The sequence below is a fragment of the Festucalex cinctus genome, chromosome 9 (assembly GCF_051991245.1).
Source record: "Festucalex cinctus isolate MCC-2025b chromosome 9, RoL_Fcin_1.0, whole genome shotgun sequence".
Classification (NCBI taxonomy): domain Eukaryota; kingdom Metazoa; phylum Chordata; class Actinopteri; order Syngnathiformes; family Syngnathidae; genus Festucalex; species Festucalex cinctus.
In genome coordinates this window covers 204,697-222,947 of record NC_135419.1, presented here as the reverse complement: position 1 = coordinate 222,947, position 18,251 = coordinate 204,697, and the positions used below count along the sequence as shown (strand labels likewise).

At 43.4% G+C, this 18,251-nt stretch overlaps 1 protein-coding gene across 4 annotated transcripts in view; it reads left to right on the top strand.

Annotated features, from left to right (window-relative positions):
- The window catches only part of fgfrl1a (fibroblast growth factor receptor like 1a), a 33,994-nt gene extending 17,122 nt beyond the window's left edge, over positions 1-16,872 (top strand). For 3 of the 4 annotated variants that reach the window (XM_077531246.1, XM_077531247.1, XM_077531244.1), the window contains 5 exons: positions 12,432-12,491; positions 13,951-14,232; positions 14,309-14,481; positions 14,689-14,869; positions 14,950-16,872. In XM_077531246.1, the coding sequence (XP_077387372.1) occupies positions 12,432-12,491; positions 13,951-14,232; positions 14,309-14,481; positions 14,689-14,869; positions 14,950-15,380 (1,127 nt within the window). In that variant the 3' untranslated portion in view covers positions 15,381-16,872. The other variant, XM_077531248.1, reaches the window with a different exon arrangement.
- Positions 16,873-18,251: the final 1,379 nt, after the last annotated feature.

Sequence of the window (18,251 nt, the reverse complement as noted above, 5' to 3'; positions counted from 1 at the left end):
TGATGTCACGATGCTCCGCCTCTGAAAATTGCGCTAATTGGTGATGGGATCATGACGGGTCTTTCTTTCTAATATAGACAACAATGAGGAGGCTTTGGGTTCAACTTGCGTGGTTGTGTTGCGTCATGTCATCATGTTGTGGCCGCGTCCCAGCGGTGATGTCACCATCCGGCAGACGTCGCGTCTCGCGTCTTTAATCGCCGCGTCTCAGACACAAACAGCAATGTACGGTGGATCTAAAAAAAAAAAAAAAATGCCACCACTAATGTCTCCTTTAACATGTACACTATTGAAAAAAAGCTTTGTTGCTGTTTTAAATGGACGTCAGCCACCATTTAGAGTGATTTGATTAGCCCAAAATAGAGTTGAGCTGTTCTAGTAGGCTGTCAGTGTGATGGGTTAATTGTGAACACATCCCCGGTTATGACGTGTGCGTATACGCATGTGCAAACACATGATCACGTTTGCTCATTTTTACTTTTTTATCCCAGTAGAGTCACACAAGTTACACCACATTAAGGATGGACATTTCTTGGAATGATTTGTCACGGTCTTATTTTTTTATATAGCAAAAATTTGGCATTTGAACAGGGGTGTGTAGACTTTTTATATTCACTACTTGTGTATATATAATGATTATTGAAACCATTATCAACTAAACTCTAGTTAGCCATGACATATTTTTACATTCGGAGGAAAAAAAACAAACAAAAAACCAACACTTTTCTGTCATCGATAAATAACATGATTGATCGTGCATGCTAATTCTCCGACCATTTCATTGAACTTGAACGTGCACAGCGTCTCGATGTAAACAAATGGCACAGCACATTCACACATGCAGTTCTGTCCACTATATATGTGTGTGCGTGCTTGGGGTGAGGGGTCGGAGAGTTTCGGGGGGCCGACAGCTGCCATGTTGACGTACAGCTGCTGTCTGTCTGTCTTGGCTGCTCACCGGTTGTCCTCCTTTATCCTTCCATTGAAAAGCAAAACGTCGTAGTTGGATTATGGCATCACGTTAATTGGACATTATTTTGTGACTGGATTGAATCCGATTGCATCGGAATCGAAGAGTGAAATTGCATCGTAACTGCACCGAAATGCATCATAATTGGAGTGAATTGTGTTGCATTGTAGTGACTTGACTTGACTTGACTTGTTGAGACTTACTGTGAATTATATTACATCACATCTTAATAGGGGCTATTCGTATTGAATCTTACTTGGATTTGATCATATTGTGTAATTGGTAGAAGTATATTTTTGTCTGGGCTTAATTCCTGGTGTCTTCTTCCTCAAGTGTGGTTGTTCCCTAATAAAGGTAATAATAATAATAATACGAATAATAGCCATGAGTCCCCACTTGTGCCTTATTAATTCCTCCAAGTCTCAGCTGTAATCATTCATTCGTCCCCTTTGTTCATTTCTGTCAATATTATCTCCGTTTGGCATCTCATCCGCTGCAACAGCTGGAGCAGAATTTTTGTTGGAAGTGCGTGTTCGGATGGAAACATGGCAGACTCTCGTTCTGTGAATGCTGAAGGACATCTGGGCCACCAGTTTTCCACATTCCAGAAATTCTCACTTTTCCACATTTTCCACTTGAGGTTGATTGCATACAATTCTTTCAAGTGAATGATGCAATCAACAGTCAGCTTCCTCATCTTTTACATTCCAACTGGAAATTGTTCATCTCATTCAGAACCTCTTGTGAACCACATTGCAATAATTCCACACATTCCGCAAAAAAATTCCCAAAATAAGAGACATTTTACAGTACTTGTTTACCTCCTCCGTCCTCTTTTTTTTTTTTTTTCAACAGATTCAAACCATTACGACATGAAAATGTTCATCTTATTCTGAATGTTTTTTTTTTTTTTTAAATCATTTCTACTATATTCCCCAAATGACCACATTTTTCACTATAAAAATCCCAAATTAAGAGAAATGTAGTTTGTCCTTTAACATATCGCAACAGATTCAATTTTAGACTGTTCAGGACATTTTGAAAAATTTCCCTGACATTCCCCAAATGTCCTCATTTTCACAAAATTCTCCTTGCACATTCAACATTCAAATTGCATTTTCAGCATGTATTAGCTCTTCCGTCGTGTCATTATTTATGACCAAAATGTCATCTCGAGAATAAAAGTGTTTCTCTCCAAACAGGACACAGAAAGGTGAATTGGATTATTTGGTGAAAAAAAGAAAAAATCAAACAGCTTTAAGTCATCCAGAATGCTGCTGCTCAATGACTGACTGGGACCAGGAAACTGGACCATATCACACGGGTCCTAAAAGCACTACAATGGTTTCCTGCGATCCAAAGATTAGTTTGAAAAATCTCACTGTTGGTGTACAAAGCTCCAAAAATGGTCTTGGACCGAAATATATTCATGACCTTTTAGTTCCCCATGAGAGTTCCCGATCCCTCGAGTGTTTGGGTGCAGGCTTGTTGCCAGAACCGGAACCAAAGAAAGGGAAGCAGCAAATGAGGATTTCTTGGTTTTATCATTTTATTTTGCTAATCTATATATTTTTTTCATTTTACAGTCATTTGATTGATTTGATGTATTTTTTGCCTCTGTGAAGCACTCTGCATTTCCGCGGCGTCTGAATGACGTTCTACAAACAAACTTGCCTTGCCTAGTAGAAGATGAGATGAGTGATGCAAACTAGCCCAAAGCAGACATCGTGCTGACATTGGCGAAGCGTGTCTGGATCGGCGATAGGAAACGATACGGGGGGCGGGGGGGCATTTTGGCACGCGTGCGGCGTACGATGATTTAGCAGCTGGCCCGTAACACGTAACATGTGCTTTTAATCATTGCGACATGAACGGTCAAACTCTTCATCCTGACTTCAAGACAGAGCAGAGTCAATAAATCATACCGGGAGGTTTTCACATTTGATGTTCTCGCCTGATTTCAAAATGGATGAAATGATATTTTCGATCAACAATCTGCTGATTTGAAGATCCCAGTGAGCATCATCATGCCCAAAGACATCCAAGCTTGTGGCTGTTATGTTCTGGGGTTGGATCCCAAAAATGCAGACACGAGGAAGAGTGAACACTTTGTTGGCATAACATCAACTTGACTAGACCAGAAACAACGAGAAGGCATCATGGAACGAGCTTGAGCTGGAGAGGTGAGCAGAGGAACAGATCAGCAGATGAATAATTGGGCACCAACACGCTTATATCGTACGCGAATGGATCGGATTGGCTGCGGCCAGACATGTGGAAACAGGACTGACGGGGCGTTATCTGATTCGCTGCTGACTGACACGCGGGTAAAACTGATTGGCTTCTCACCAGATGAGGAGATTCCTGACATCACATAGCTTCTGACCAGTTGAAACTAGTTGCTGGTTACATCCTGATTGCTCGCTCAAACCAAACATAACACAGTCGCGACAGTGGCAGCATACAAAAATAATTGTTCAATGTTTAGCAGTAAATGTACAATTTTGAGGATGAAAATAATTGGTTTACTTTTGGAATGAGGCTGTAGCACGAAATAAAAAAAAAAAAGCGAGGCCCTGTCCAGGCGCCACATCGAATTGTTGCTTTGGTCTCCAAGTGGCGCTTTATGTTTTTTCCAGCTGACGTCGTCCCAAGTGAGACTGCAGCTGTTCACTAGACAAAAACCAACATGTGGGATCAGGTTGCAGATGAAGATCAGGGCTCCGGAGTCGACATTTTTCTATTTATGTCCTTCTGAATTCAGCTCCAAAGTACCTTTCGCTGTCCCTCCAAACGATCATCTGCTGTCTCTTTACAGGACTGTATATTATCTATCTCCGTCCGTCTGTCCATGACTTTAAACCTTCCTTCCCCCATATTTGAGTCGAGGCAGAGTGTTGAATTCATTGAACTTAGCGCCCACGGCCTCTCGTCTTCGGGTTCTTTGGTCTTTCCATCTCTCAGTATTACGTTACTTTATAGCTCTGCTGCTATCTGACAAATCCCTCTGTCCTTCACCTCGACATCATCCAGGTCTTTAGTCCTGTCCCCCATTCATTTGTTGCGCTATAGTCCAGTTCCTTCATCCTCGCGGCAACTATCCATCCAAACAATCATCTGACAATTTTTTCACTCACTCAGTATCTCGTCCCTTTGTACCTGCGTCCTCCATCAACAGTCCTCAAGTCTCTCTGTCCTTCACTTCATAGCTCAATAATTCAGTTCTTCATTCTGCATCTGCTGCTTCTTCAGTCCTCAGTCCTTTTATACCCCCTTCCATGTCCCTTCGTCCGTCGCCCGCCATTGTCTGTGTTTGAAGACCTTTTGGATCCAGTTCCTTCTGACCTCATTTGTCCACCTCCTCCGTACTCTCAAGTTTCTTCATTTGGAATTGAGATATCTGCTGCCTGTCTGGAAAGGATGTAAAGGTGGACGTAAAAGTCTGCAAGCTAATTGCTTTGAGTCGCACACATGCACACGCACGTGTCTGCAAGTTGAAATATTATTTATGTGCAGACAACGCACGCGTGTTTTGTGTGTAGGAAGCAGCTCAAATAATCCAACCTCACTTTGTCACACATTCGCCTTCTAACAAGCCGAGTGGACCATCTGGACCACTCTTGACTGACTGTTGGTGCGTATTTACGATGTCTAGCAGGATTCTTGTGCTCAGGTTACATGCCGTGCTGCCTCGCTCATGGCAGAAAAATGTAGCGCGTTTGTTTAACTGCTGGAGGCCTCAAGCTCACACTTTTCCATTTTTAGATATATACATATTTATATATATTTATGATTCAGCGGGAACATGACATTGATTGTCATTACCTCAGCAAAGCACAAATGACGGCAACAGGTTGTTTAGAAATACTGTTGGTTAGTTGAAGTCTGCTTATATCGAGTCCAATTATGGCCTGGACAGGATTGTTGGGGGTTTTGACTGTTATTTTGACTTGGTTATAGACTCTTGACTGATTCTTGCATGTTGTTTTTTTTGCCTTATTTTTTGACTGCTTCTTGAATTGGTTTTCTAGTTGTCTCCCGATTGGTTCCTCATTGATTCGCAAAAGTTTCTTGACTGTGCTTTGCCTTTTTTTTTTATTTTTTTATTTTTTTATTGGGACTGGATCTTTTTATGTTTTTTTTGTTTGTTTGTTTTTGTTTTTTTCACCTGATGTGGTTATTGACTGTTTTGTTTTGTTTTGTTTTATGTGATTTTGTATGTTCTTTTATTTCTTTTATTCTTTGGTGTTGACTTTTTTTTTTGACTGGTTCTTTACATAGTTCTTGTTGTGGTCCTTGTCTGTTTTTGCGTTGTTTTTTTTTAAATTTTTTACTTGATTCTTAACTTGGTTCTGACTGGTCTTGGCCAGTTATTTGACCGTGTTTTTTTTTTTGACTTTTTTTCTCCTGGCCTGTGCCATATGACCACTTTTTGACAAGATTTTCAATGTATTTTTGTCTAGTTGTTGTGTTGACTGGTGATGATTCTTAACTTGGTTCCACCCCCGTGGACCAGCACCGAGTATGGTATGAGCGAGTCTCGTTGAAGTCTTGGTGTCAGAACCGGCACGGGGCCCCTTCTAGTATGTCCCCGCGGGCGGAAATCCTGGAGCCACAGCGACGACGGCGAGATGTAAACATGCCGGCTCCTATGAAACAAAGCGCGCATGCCGAATCGCATTTCAAAAGATGTTTTTGCGGGCGGAATGGAGGCGAGATTGGACGTCAGCACACGCACTCACACACATGCGCACGCTTTGACTGATGAGGGGGGTCGGGCCTCCATTTCACGCCTGTCTGTCCCACATCCTCTGGTTCCGCCTCGTTTCGCCTCCGCTAAAAGAGACGCCAGGCATGGAAGGGAGAAAAAAAAGAAAGAAAAAAAAGTCAAGAATGGATTTTTTTTTTTTTTTTCTTTTCCCTCAGCGCTTCCGCAGGAGATGTCATCAGGTGAATCGCACAAAGCGTGGACGGTTCGAGCTGGAACACGTCTGGAACATCAAGATACTGTCGCTGTCTAAACACTGGCTTGATCGGAAATGCTAATACGGTGGAAAACACGACGACATCATGTGGTAACACTTCATGGTTAAAACGGGTCAATAATATCACGGATACTGATAATGAGACTTTTGGGATTTTGTGAGGTTCCGTGGCAAGGACATGTAAGTACCGCAGACATTTTTTTTTTTTCTTTTGCCTTGTGGGTGTAGATGGAGCAGTGCAGTTCTGCATTGTTTCTTTGTAGATAGAGAAAGTCGATAGGGGGTCCCTAGAGAAGACCTGTGGTATCGCAAGTCTGGAGCGACAGAGAAGTCAGTTAGAATAGTTTAGGACACATGTGAGAGCTGCGGGCGGAGATGTGACTGAATTGGGGATGAGCTCTGAACCTGTTCCCGTTTGCAATGGAGATGGATAAGAAAAGAAAAAACTTGAATAGGATTTGATAGGCTGAAAGCTGAGCTTAAAGTGTAATCCTCGTGGAACATGATGTTTGCAGATGACATTGTGATCTGCAGGGAGCAGATGGAGGAAGATTTGGAAAGGTGGAGTGGTGCACTGACTTGGAAAACAGGAGGAATGAAGATTAGCTGAAAAAAGGGGGAGTGAAGGCTGCGAGGAGTAGAAATACCGTTGGTGGCGGACTTTAAAGACTTTGGATCAAGGAGGTAAAGAAACAGATCCAAGTGGTTCAAAACAGATGGAAGAAAGTTTTCAGCTGTTAAATGGTTGAAGAGTCTTTCCCGGGATGAAGGGAAAGCTTGATAAGATGGTGAGGCCACATTACGTATGACTTCGTAGCACTGAAGAGACTTTGAAATTTCAGATTTGAAACTCTCAATAATACCTCATTATAAATGTAAAGCAATTACTTTGAAGGAGGAGCTCATTAGACTGAGATTTGCATCTTCATCACCCTCTTCTTAGGAAAGCAACAAATGAACGTCGATGCTCAGCTGCATACTTTCCGGTGCTTCACACGCTCGTTTGTTGTCGTGCATGTTTTCATGACCCTCCAAACCTCATCACACAAAGTCGACTGTGAATACACGAATTCAAGGGAAGCTGGTGGAATGCTGCAAAAATACCGTCAGTCAAAGACAAAATCAAAACGCAGGACTGTATTGTGAAAGCAAAGTTTCATTATTGACATTCAGTATGCCATAGTCTGTCTGTGCTTGATGTTTTTGTTATTGATCATTATTTATGATGTAATGTAGTCATTAATTCTAGGCAACCCCGCCTTGCTTTCCTTCCACAGACCCTTGACGGATGGTTTGAGCAACATCTTGTAGCATGGCCAAACCAGGAAACTCTTTCACAATTGAAGAAGATGTTTGTGGGCTACAATTGTTGCCGTTATCTCACTTCTGATGCATTTGTTGCTTCTATGTGTTGTGTACAGGAACCTCAATCGACGATGATTGCGTTTCATCTCAAAAGCCTCAGTCTTCTTTTGTGAGATTATAAGAATATACTCGTAATCTTCGAAGACACTTCCTGGCTGACGTATGCCGTAATGTAAGACAATTTATTTCCAGAACTGTTTGTGTGTAGCATTATTGTCTCCAATTTCCTCTCCAGACACTAATTAAATTGCCGACTATTTTTCTATTCAAAGTTAAATACGCTTCACTTGAACGCAATTCCAGCTTTACTTATGGGAAAAGTGTACCCTTAACTGCTGTGTTTCACGAGGATTGTACGTTTATCTTAAGTTAGCTTGGCAATTAGCGTGGCTTCTCTGTATTTTGTTCATGACTCCATGTAATCCTTTCGTGAGAACGATACTTGTAAAAAGTGTGGCTTCATCGCCACCTTGGAGGTGATGATGACCGATTTAGGAGTGAAAATGTAACGTGTTTCGCCGCGCGAGCAAGCAAGCCGAAATGCTAGCTAGCTAGCCATTTTGGTTCAAAGTACCGTTAGCATATTTTTGGCTGATTTTGGCACATTCCAGGAGACAATTAAGTCTTCTTCATCTTGGAGTTTCTGTCGAGTTGTTGTGTTGAACCGCATGCTGTATACGAGACAGATTAAAGAGGCTAAATTGGGTTTGAGTTTTTGTCATTGTGTGTGGTCGGAGCATGCTGGCAAAGTTTGATGATCACATTTGTACTATGTTCAGTGACACAACGGTCGCTTACTCGCCCGGGCTTTGTTTTTAGGATCAAACATGGTTGGGTTAGGAATGTTCTGCAGATGTTGTGTGGTACTTGTTTGGGTTTTTTTTTGTTGTCTTATTTTACAAGAAAACAAAGTAGTTGAAGGGAAAAGGAAAAAGTTCAAAAGAAAGGAAGAAAAAGTGGAATGGACTGCGTCTGATCAGAGCATGTACATGTGAATAGACAGCTTAGTGGCTATTATGCAGCTTGAAGGATTAGATGTGCTAATCTATTGTTAGCGTCACACGCACGCGTGCACGCACACACAAAACCCCTGAGTGGAACCTCTTAAGTGGAGCAGCGCTCAGGTCGTACATTTGGGGAAAATAAGGACAAAGTGAGATCTCAGCGAACATCAAAGGAATAACGATGGCAATTCTTTTTTCTTTTCTTTTTTTTAATGACTATTAAATAAAGTAAGCAGCCATGTGGCGCCATTTATCAGCAATGTTGAGCTCTTGCATTTTTCACTCTTTTTTTTTTTAATTGGTCAATTAAAATGTATTATCTCTTTAAATAATGTTTTAGCTGCGATTGGCTGGCGACCAGTCCAGGGTGTTTTTTGTCAGCGCTACCAGGGGACAACATCGGAGTTCCACCATGCACTTCCCAACCGGACGTATGACAAACAAAAATACCATTAATTCATAACCATGTACTGTTATTTTTTCCCCCCAGTTCAAAGGGCTCTCATGCATAACAATTACAATTCAAAGATGGCACAAAACTGCTGAAAAGCAAACCAAGAAGTGCAAGAACTCGTTTTTTCCCCCCTAAAGCTCATTCTAAATGCTAATATTCGACTATATTTGTCCTGTATGTTATTCAAAATCTCCAAATGATCTCATTTTGACGGAAGCAACTCCCAGCTGTTTTACTGCATTTGAAGTCATTCTGCAAGTCCCAGTTGGTGGAAAATGCAACAACAATCGGCCATATTCTTCAGGCTGTGTAGCCAAACACGTAGCAACATTAGGCGGAATTTTTTGGAGCACTGGCACAATCTCGCCTATTTCTCATCTTCCAGTACGGCGCATCTAAGATGGGATCAGTAGCAGCCGCAGTCTTTGAGTGAGTCGCCGCCTTGATGTGCGCTTGAATTCCACGCGTGGCAGCTGGCAAGCGCGCGGAAGACAGACGACATCCTTGCAGATGTGGAAATCGAATAAGTTGAAAACAAGTGGCGAGTATTTGCACACTTTTATGGAGCTGTGAAATCTCTTCAAGCGGACACTAATTCATCCGATCTTCAGATAAGTGTCGCTGTTTTGGTTAGCAACGGACTTCGTCAACGGCGCAACGACAGCATCACACGGGCTGACGTGTGAGGGAGGCTTTACGTGCAGGAGTGGTGCTGCTGTTTTGATTTGCAACAGAGCTGCAATGGCTTCAGCACTCAACAATTTGATGGCCAAGAGTGTGTCCGAATTGAGATCGTTATGCCAACTAGCCACCATTTTGATCCCAACGGCAAAAGGGAGGCATCTCTTTGAGCACGCAGCTCCACTTTGATCACAAACTATTTTTGGGGTGTGACTTGAGTTTTTATAGAGTCGGGTGGTTTGAGGTTGGAGCCAAAGTCTAAATATAAAGACATCAAATCATCATCAATCTTCACCCGCCAATGTGATATGTCGAGTAATGCGCACCATCATCCCCAAAAAATAGGAACATGACCCTCAGCCAGAGAAATTACAAACATTTCCACAGAACATCGCCCCCAAATACTATTTTAAACGCGACCATAAACTCTTTCTTTCTTTTTTTTTTAAGGTGTTTACGACACTGATGCGTACGGTGTTCGCCTTCCTTCAAACAGTGACATCCACCTCGATTGGCCATGGAAAGAACGAATGTGTATTGGTAGTGGTACAATCATCAATATACATGGAACACCATCATCATTATTCCACTGGGCATCGGACGGACGGACGGACGGAGCGAGCCAGCATGATGCTTGCTAGTGATTCCCAGTGCAATCTGTGGTCCGTTGAGCTGAACGAGGCAGGATTGTACATTTGAAGAATGAAGGCCTCGCTATTGCGTGCCAGTCATGACATCATCAGCATGCGTTAACGAGACACACGCACACCACCTGTGAGCCGGACGTGAAGTCATCGCATGACGTCCTTGTCCATATTTTGGGTCCTGTTGGAATGGCTGTTTATTATGACTCTGTGAAGAATGAATCACCTCTTTTGCAAGTGCGCGTATCCCGCTGAAAAGAGCTCCAAGAGCAGTTTCATTGTGGCAACACCAAATTAGGTGGACAGGACGTATGAAAAAGTCTGAATGAGCCCTGCCCAAAATTGAACCGGATGTTGGCCATTTGATTTGGAAGCATTTCATTTCATTTCATTTCATTTCATTTCATTTCATTTCATTCAGGTCGCAGCAGTTTCGCCGACGTTTGGACATTTATGTCTCCTAAACAAGAAACTCTCAAGCACCAGTGTCTGAAACTGAACTGGAAGTCGGCCATTTTGCTTTGGAGCAGCCATTTTGGGGTCCGCCCTGAGTCCGAATTGGTAGCAGCTATCCGCAACGCTTTCACGTATGCCGTCTAATGAAAATGGCATCAGAATTTGAGCAATTTCACTTGGATTGATGTTTAAACAAGAGTCCTGTTGATTTGGAATCGTGTCCAACCAAACGCGGTTTCGCTTTGGAAAAAGTCTTGAAGGCCGCAATTACAGATCGTTTCTATGCCTTTTGTTTTCCTTCTATTCTTTTCCGCACATTACAGGACGGCGGTTGCGCACACGCACGTGCAAATCTTATGGCGACGTCAAACGAGCCGAAGTTGGCTCCAGCGAGTGCGACGAGACGAGCGAGGAAGTGATGGAAAACAGATCCGGAGTCTGCCGTAAAAGTGCTGCTCGTTAATCACGCGCGTGGATTTGCACAATCTCACACGGACGCCAGAATAAAAGTTTTGTTGCATGGAAACAATGCAATCGTCACACTTTTCTTTTCTTTTTTTCAGGAAGAATAACGGAAACACGAGCACTCGGGAACAGACGAGGATATTTTATCCGTCCCTGAGTGGGAATTTTTTTCTTCTCATGCCTTGTTCCGGGTAGGTCGGGGTCAGCCACGGGAAAGCAGACGGAATTTACAGTATAGTGTGAAATGACTCCAAATAATTTCTTGCTTTCTCATGACGATTCCTGGAAATCGTCACATTTTGAGCCCATTCTCTGCCCACATTCGACGCTCTTGGCAAAAAAAAATCGTTTCAATTTAGAGCTGCGTCAGTGTTGCTTACGAGCTTCCCATTTGGGTTTTTTATTCATTTCCGAGTTGAAGTTCATCATAAAGCACATCAAGTCCTGCAATTTTCAATAATCCGTCCTTCAAACCAAAATGGCTGACTTAAATTTTGGGCGTGGGTCCTTGAGACTTTTTCCTGTGTTTCCACCTAATTTCATGCATTTCACCACATCTTTTTAATATTAACTCCAGTTTATGAATTATTATGAAATGACTTGGAGCTGCAGCCACATTATATTAGCTTCATATTTTCCACTTTTGTGTTAACGAGTATGAAAACTTAAATTATTGTACATTTCATTTTCCATTTAAAACTATGGAAAAAGATTCGGGCCAGTGAAGAGAAAAAAAAAAAAAAGTTTGTCAGGATTCTCACTTTGTTCTTGGAATTCTTAGTTTGAATTCTGACTTTTGTCATGTTTTGGTTCTGTGGGGTTGGAATTTTTTCTTTTGGTGTTTTTGTCATGCGTTCGTGGTTCCTTTCCTTGTCTCGTTATGTCAAACCTCGTCCACCTGAGCGTGTCTTCCCTTCCTGGTTTGTGACCAATCAGTGCCACTCGTGTTTCCCTCAGCTGTGTCGGCTTCAGGAAATAGGAAACTCTCCTGCGTCAACTTCAACACACACACGAATGCACGCAAACACCTTGAGTGGTTTTTGGGGGTTTTTTCCTTCTCAAGCGTATTGTTGAGTCTGCAGCAGATGTGCTCACACGCCTACGGAAAAAAAATGTGTGGCGATTGATTGGATGAGGACTTATAGGATCACGTTGAGGCTCACCTGAGAACACGCACGCACGCACACGCATAAGCGCACGCTTGCGTTGCGAATGAAAATTGGAGCACGTCTTGACTGCTCGGCACCATTTTGTGGTCTTGTTGATGACGCGGCGCTTTTCTCCGCTCACGAGCCCGACTCGTTTTTCAACACGCAGGTGCCTAACCCTAACCCATCGGGAAAATGTATTCATGTATTCATAAGAATTATGTATTCATTCCAATGCTTTGTTTTTCTGTCATTCTAGACGATTCCCGAGCCGGATCGGCCAACTCGGAGCACGTTCCGGAGCTGGCCGGGAAGATAGGTAATAATGGCAATTCAAATAGAATCATATCACATAATAATGTTGAATGTAACTTTGCCTCAAGTATGTTTCCCTTTCTAAACGTTTCATCGTAATATTTCTTGACATCCATTGTTTGATTAAGGACTGTGTCCCAATACTTTTGGATTTGTTTCTTTGCTCCACTCGCACCGACAGATTAGCAGCCAACATGATATTGACCATGTGTGTTTTTGGTATGTGAGATTTTCATGTGCCAAAATATGAATGCAGAGGTCAACAATCACAACAAGCGCAAATGCATCAAAGACACACACACAAAAAAACAAAAACCGTTTCATTTTGCTGCTGTTGTTATCCGACCGTCTGGAAAGTTGACGGACAGGTGGCAAGTGCAGCTGACTTTGTTGGTGCTGATTAGTTGTGACGTTAATGTGATGGAGCAAGTTTAAAGTTGATTAGTGAGAAGGCCAAAACTATATTTGCAGCAATCCCCATCAAGTCAGATGTCAAATGAAAGGCCGTGACGAAGGCATTTTTAGGCCAGAATATGCCTTCTTCCTATGACGCAATAAGTGCAAAACACGCGTTTGCTTGTGAAGCGTTTTCCATCTGCTGCCTGCTCACCTCCCCTTTGATTTCATTCCTGTTGTACGACATCAAGCCAAAAGCTTTGCATGAGAATCGCTTGCCGTTCCTTTTGCATGTTTTTCCTGCTGGATTTCTGGCGCTGGCGTCTGGTTCCGATGCTTTGGGGCCGTCCGGTCGCGTTCCTCCACGAGTGGACAGAGACGAAAGCGGGCCAGACTCGAAAGCCTTTTGTTGTGCGATCCCGCCCAGTGGAGAGCCGTTTCCAAGAAGGTGTCACATAACTCTTTGGCCTGCTTGTTGACACGCCGCTGCAATAACACGACGTTTGTTTTCATGCGGGGCTGCAAAAGCAACACGATTCCTCAACTCACATTTCAGTCCTTTCTTTTTATTTGGAAACAACATTGGGAACGTTACTTTCTAAAGGGAATTAGTTATAGGCCAACTACAAAACAGTTTCTCTCAATGTATTTGTTTATTAGTTGATTTTCATACTTTTTAGATTATTTTTCATTTTTAAGAAATTGTGATAAAAAAAAATTCAAGAATATTTCTTAAATTGTGTCATAATAATCGTATAATTAATATTTTTTGAATAATCCAGCCGACCTCCCCACTTAATTTGCTGTTTGTTTGTTTACGAAATATTTGTCAAATGATTTTTGTACTCTTTAAAATATTACTTTAAAAATTAATTGAAATTTTGTCGGCATTTCTTTAGTATGAGAATGTTCTTTTTTTTTTTTTAATTAAAAGGATGAATATGCTGTATTTGATATGGTTATGATGATAACTCTTTTACAATCGATGGAAACAATATATAATCTTTAAAATGTATTAATGTAGTCATAATAATTATGTATTCGTTCCAATAATAACTTACTTGCAGCGCGTCCTCGCTTCACTCAGCCAGCCAAGATGAGGAAGCGCGTCATCGCCCGGCCGGTGGGAAGCTCCGTGCGCCTCAAGTGCGCGGCCGGCGGCAACCCTCGCCCGGACATCGTGTGGCTCAAGGACGGGCGTCCGCTGGCCCGCCCCCACCAGGAGGACGGGAAGCAGAAGTGGACCCTGAGTCTCAAGAGCCTGACGCCCGAGCACAGCGGCAAGTACACGTGTCACGTGTCCAACCCGGCCGGACGCATCAACGCAACCTACAAAGTGGAAGTCATACGTGAGTGGCGCAAAATACAACACGAGTCGACAACGGGGCGATTGAAGACGGCACTTTTTCCTTGTCTTTTGGACAGAACGCACCAATTCCAAGCCCATCCTGACGGGCACCCACCCGGTCAACACGACGGTGGACTTCGGCGCCAGCACGTCCTTCCAGTGCAAAGTGCGCAGTGACGTCAAGCCCGTCATCCAGTGGCTCAAGCGGGTGGAGGGCGGACACGAGAGCAAGTTCAACTCCACGCTGGAGGTACGGCGCCACCGCGCATACCTCATTGGCTGACTGCCATTGACGGCTAGAGACGTCAAACGATTCAGATTCCGATTCAATAAATCAAAGAAAATACAGTGCAAATAAATGTATTAGTCATGGATATTCCGAAAATAAAAAAATCTTTTTTTTAACCACACAGTAAGTGAGATCTGATGGATGCCATCGTGGCGTGTTGTCCTTCAGGTAGGGGACCACCGCTTTGCGGTCCTGCCCACGGGGGACGTTTGGTCGCGGCCCGACGGCTCGTACCTCAACAAGCTTCTGATCACTCGCGCCAAGAAGGAGGACGCCGGCATGTACGTCTGCTTGGGCGCCAACACGATGGGATACAGCTTCCGCAGCGCCTACCTCACCGTGCTGCCAGGTCAGATCAGCTGCTTCTGTCTTTGGCTTGCGGCGTTTTCTTCTGCCACCTCTCCTTGAATCCCGATTGCGTCCTTGCAGATGCGACGCCCCGAAACAACTTAGTCCTGACGGCCGCCTCGCCCGGCCTGCCCTGGCCCGCCATCATCGGGATACCGGCAGGCGTGGCCTTCGTGCTGGGCACCGCCCTCCTCTGGTTCTGCCGGTCCAAAGGCACCTGCCCGTCATCCTCACCGTCGTCGTCGTCTTCCTCGCAAACCTCCTCCGCCCTCCCCGTCCCGCAGCGCCTCCCGGTGGCGGGGCGCGAGCGCGCCCGCCCCGGCGCCGACACGGACGACCTCTCGTACGAGGACTACGCGGTCCACCGGAAGCAGTCGCTGACTTCCTCCAAGCCGTACCCCAAAATCTACACGCAGGACATTCACGCGCACACGCACACGCACTCGCACGTGGACGGCAAAGTGCACCGGCACCAGCACATTCACTACCAGTGTTACCAGACGGACAAATGACAGCCGTGACGCTCCAGCGCATTTTGGAACGCGATGAAGAATGTCAACAATCACAAGTCTTTTTTTTTTAAAAGCCAACCACGTAGGAATTGACGTGTTCCGTCCTTCAAACATTTTGCAGATCGTCACATGTGATTATTTAGCATTTAGCACGCTTCTTGGGAACCCCCGGGGTCTTTGTATACATTTGTAATAACGTTATTTCACGTCCGTGGAAGTTCAAGAAACACACCGAGCAGATTCGCTTCACTGGGTGGAGAAGGCGGAGAAAAAAACAACAACAACAACAACAACAACAACAACAAAAAGGCTGCTAAACACTGCAAAGCCATTTCATTTGTTGCGCCATCACACTCAGCATTGTGGGGAGTCATTGTAAAATAAAAGCCAGTTTTAGTTCATGAAATTTGGTCGGCATGTTGATCATGAGTTGACCCACAAAAAGTCTCAAAAACCTATTTTGAGGAATTTTTGAATTGAAATCAGCTCCCGAATAGAGTTTCCCTTTGCAACATCAAATTTGGTCTCAGAAGCCAGAAAAAAACGGAGCAAGTCTGACATTTTGGTCGAAAGGAGCCATTTTAATTTGAAAGTTGACTTGAATAAACCCACACGAGACGGGTAGCAAATGCTAAATTGTGTGTGTCTTTTTTTTTGGCTTTCATGATTCTGAGGGAATCTCAGCTTGGGTGTACCTAATGTTCATTCACGTTAAGCAATTTCGGAGCAGTTAAAACCTGTGACGTTATTTCTGTTATTACCACGTGTTGTTGTTATTTGCTTGATGTGTTGAAAACTGCCGCCGCCACAGACCATTGTGCTAATGTGCACTTACTGCTAGCATGTATGAACGTACATTTAAAAATGGTATTTTTTGAAAAGACTTAAATCAGTAAACAAAAAGAAAAAAAATACAAAAATAAATTGCATTTCTAATTTATTTTGTTTGGGCATTATACTGCATGAGCACATGAATGATGTCATTGTAAGATATTGTATTTATACCTGTTGACAGATGTATGTAATGGATTACTCGTATGGACAATCTTGTACAGTTGATCTTTGATGCATATAAATTGTTGCTATTAAAAAACAAAACAAAAAAACTGTACCTTCTATTTGTTTGGCTGTTCCCATTTCCCCATATTTAGTTGTAAAGTTCCAATTTCAAACCCTAACGGTCATGTTTTGGTTCTGTGGATTTTGTTTTCTTTTGCTGTTTTTGGGTGCGTTTGTCTGTGGTTGGTGTTTTTGTCATGTGTTTGTGGTTTCTTCGCTTGTCTCGTTATGTCAAACCTCGTCCACCTGAGTGTGTTTTCCCTCCCCCGTTTGTGACCAATCAGTGCCCTCAGCCACTTGTTTTCCCCCAGGTGTGTCTCCTGAGCTCATTAGCGTTGCTGTATTTAGCCTGTTGCGTTTGTCCAGTCGCTGTGGGTGCATTGATGGTGTTACGTGGGTCATCTGCCAGGTCTAGTTTTGGTTTTCTTGCCCGGTTGTGAATGAATAAATAAATAAATAAATAAATAAATAAATAAATAAATAAATAAATAACCCTAAATTGCCCGTTCCAGACGTCTGATCTGTCTCCTCAATTTGGCTCCTACATACGGAAGCCTAAACGTACGCCAACACTATCTTGAAAGAGTCTTAAAACCCGACCCCCTGTCTTAAAGCCCTGATTTGAATGCTAACCCTTGCATGGAACCCTAATTCAAAACCCCAACCAAGCCGTGTAACCAAACTTCAAACTTTAATTCTGGCTGTAAACACTAACTTGAAACTTGAATAAAACCTACTTTGAAACCCTTTCAAATGTTCTTTCCGTGACTGATCGTCTTCCATCTTTCATGTTGTTGTGCTCCAGATTTCGTCTGTCCGTTGATATTTTTGCACACGTCATCTGCATCCGTCACTGCTCAAAAGGGGAACATTTGCCCTCTGCAAATCATTTTCCGTCTTATTTGAGACGTGACCGCTGCTGGCTCGTCTGGCACATGCGCTCCCCGTCTTAATTCCGCTTCCTCACCTCCATTGATAAGAGAGGAGGACGTCAAAGGCGTCGACAACCTGGGAAGCGTCATGGTGGCATCGCTCTCCCCGCGACTTTTATGTCTTTCGCCGGCCTGGTTGTTTTCTTTCTCCCGGAAGTGATTCCCGAGTTTGAAAAACGGCTGTTGGCTCTGCGGTCCGCTTGGAGAGCGTTGAAAGCATCACCAAAAAAGCAACAACTTATTGACAAGCTTGCTCAAAAGAGGTTCAGTACAATCGAATACAGTGCGATGATTTGATATATCAAATCCTTATTTAAAACCCGAACCTTGGCTTGCCTTGAAACCCTCATTTGCCGTATCTTCATACTGTATTTCGAGACCCGTTTTCCTAATGTAAAAGCCCCAAAATGTCTTGAACACGACTTCAAGCCCCAACTCAAGCATGGTTTGAAATTGGAAACACTAACCGGGACTCAAAACCTAAATTCAAAACACTCATCTCTGGTTCAAAAGCCTGTTTTAAAAGCCCTCTTTCAAACTCTAACATGTAAATTGTAACAGTGAGCCCAACATTATTTTGAAACCCGAACTCAGGCTTGAAAGTTGAATTTGAAACCCTAACTTGAGATCACATTTTGAAACGCTACAACTCCAAAACAAAACAGGCCAGAACTCTTTGCAGTCGAGCTTGAAACCAAAGTCTCGCTCTCTCTCTCTCTTGTTGAAATCTTCCGATTTGCCCACTTGGATGGGACGGATTCCTTTGGTGTGACTTTGTGTGCTTGTCAAAACAAACGTGTGTCGTCACGGAGGAGATTCTCGCGCGTTTGAGTCAACGGCAGCTGTGCTGGCCGAAGAGCCAAGAAAAGGAAACGCCGCT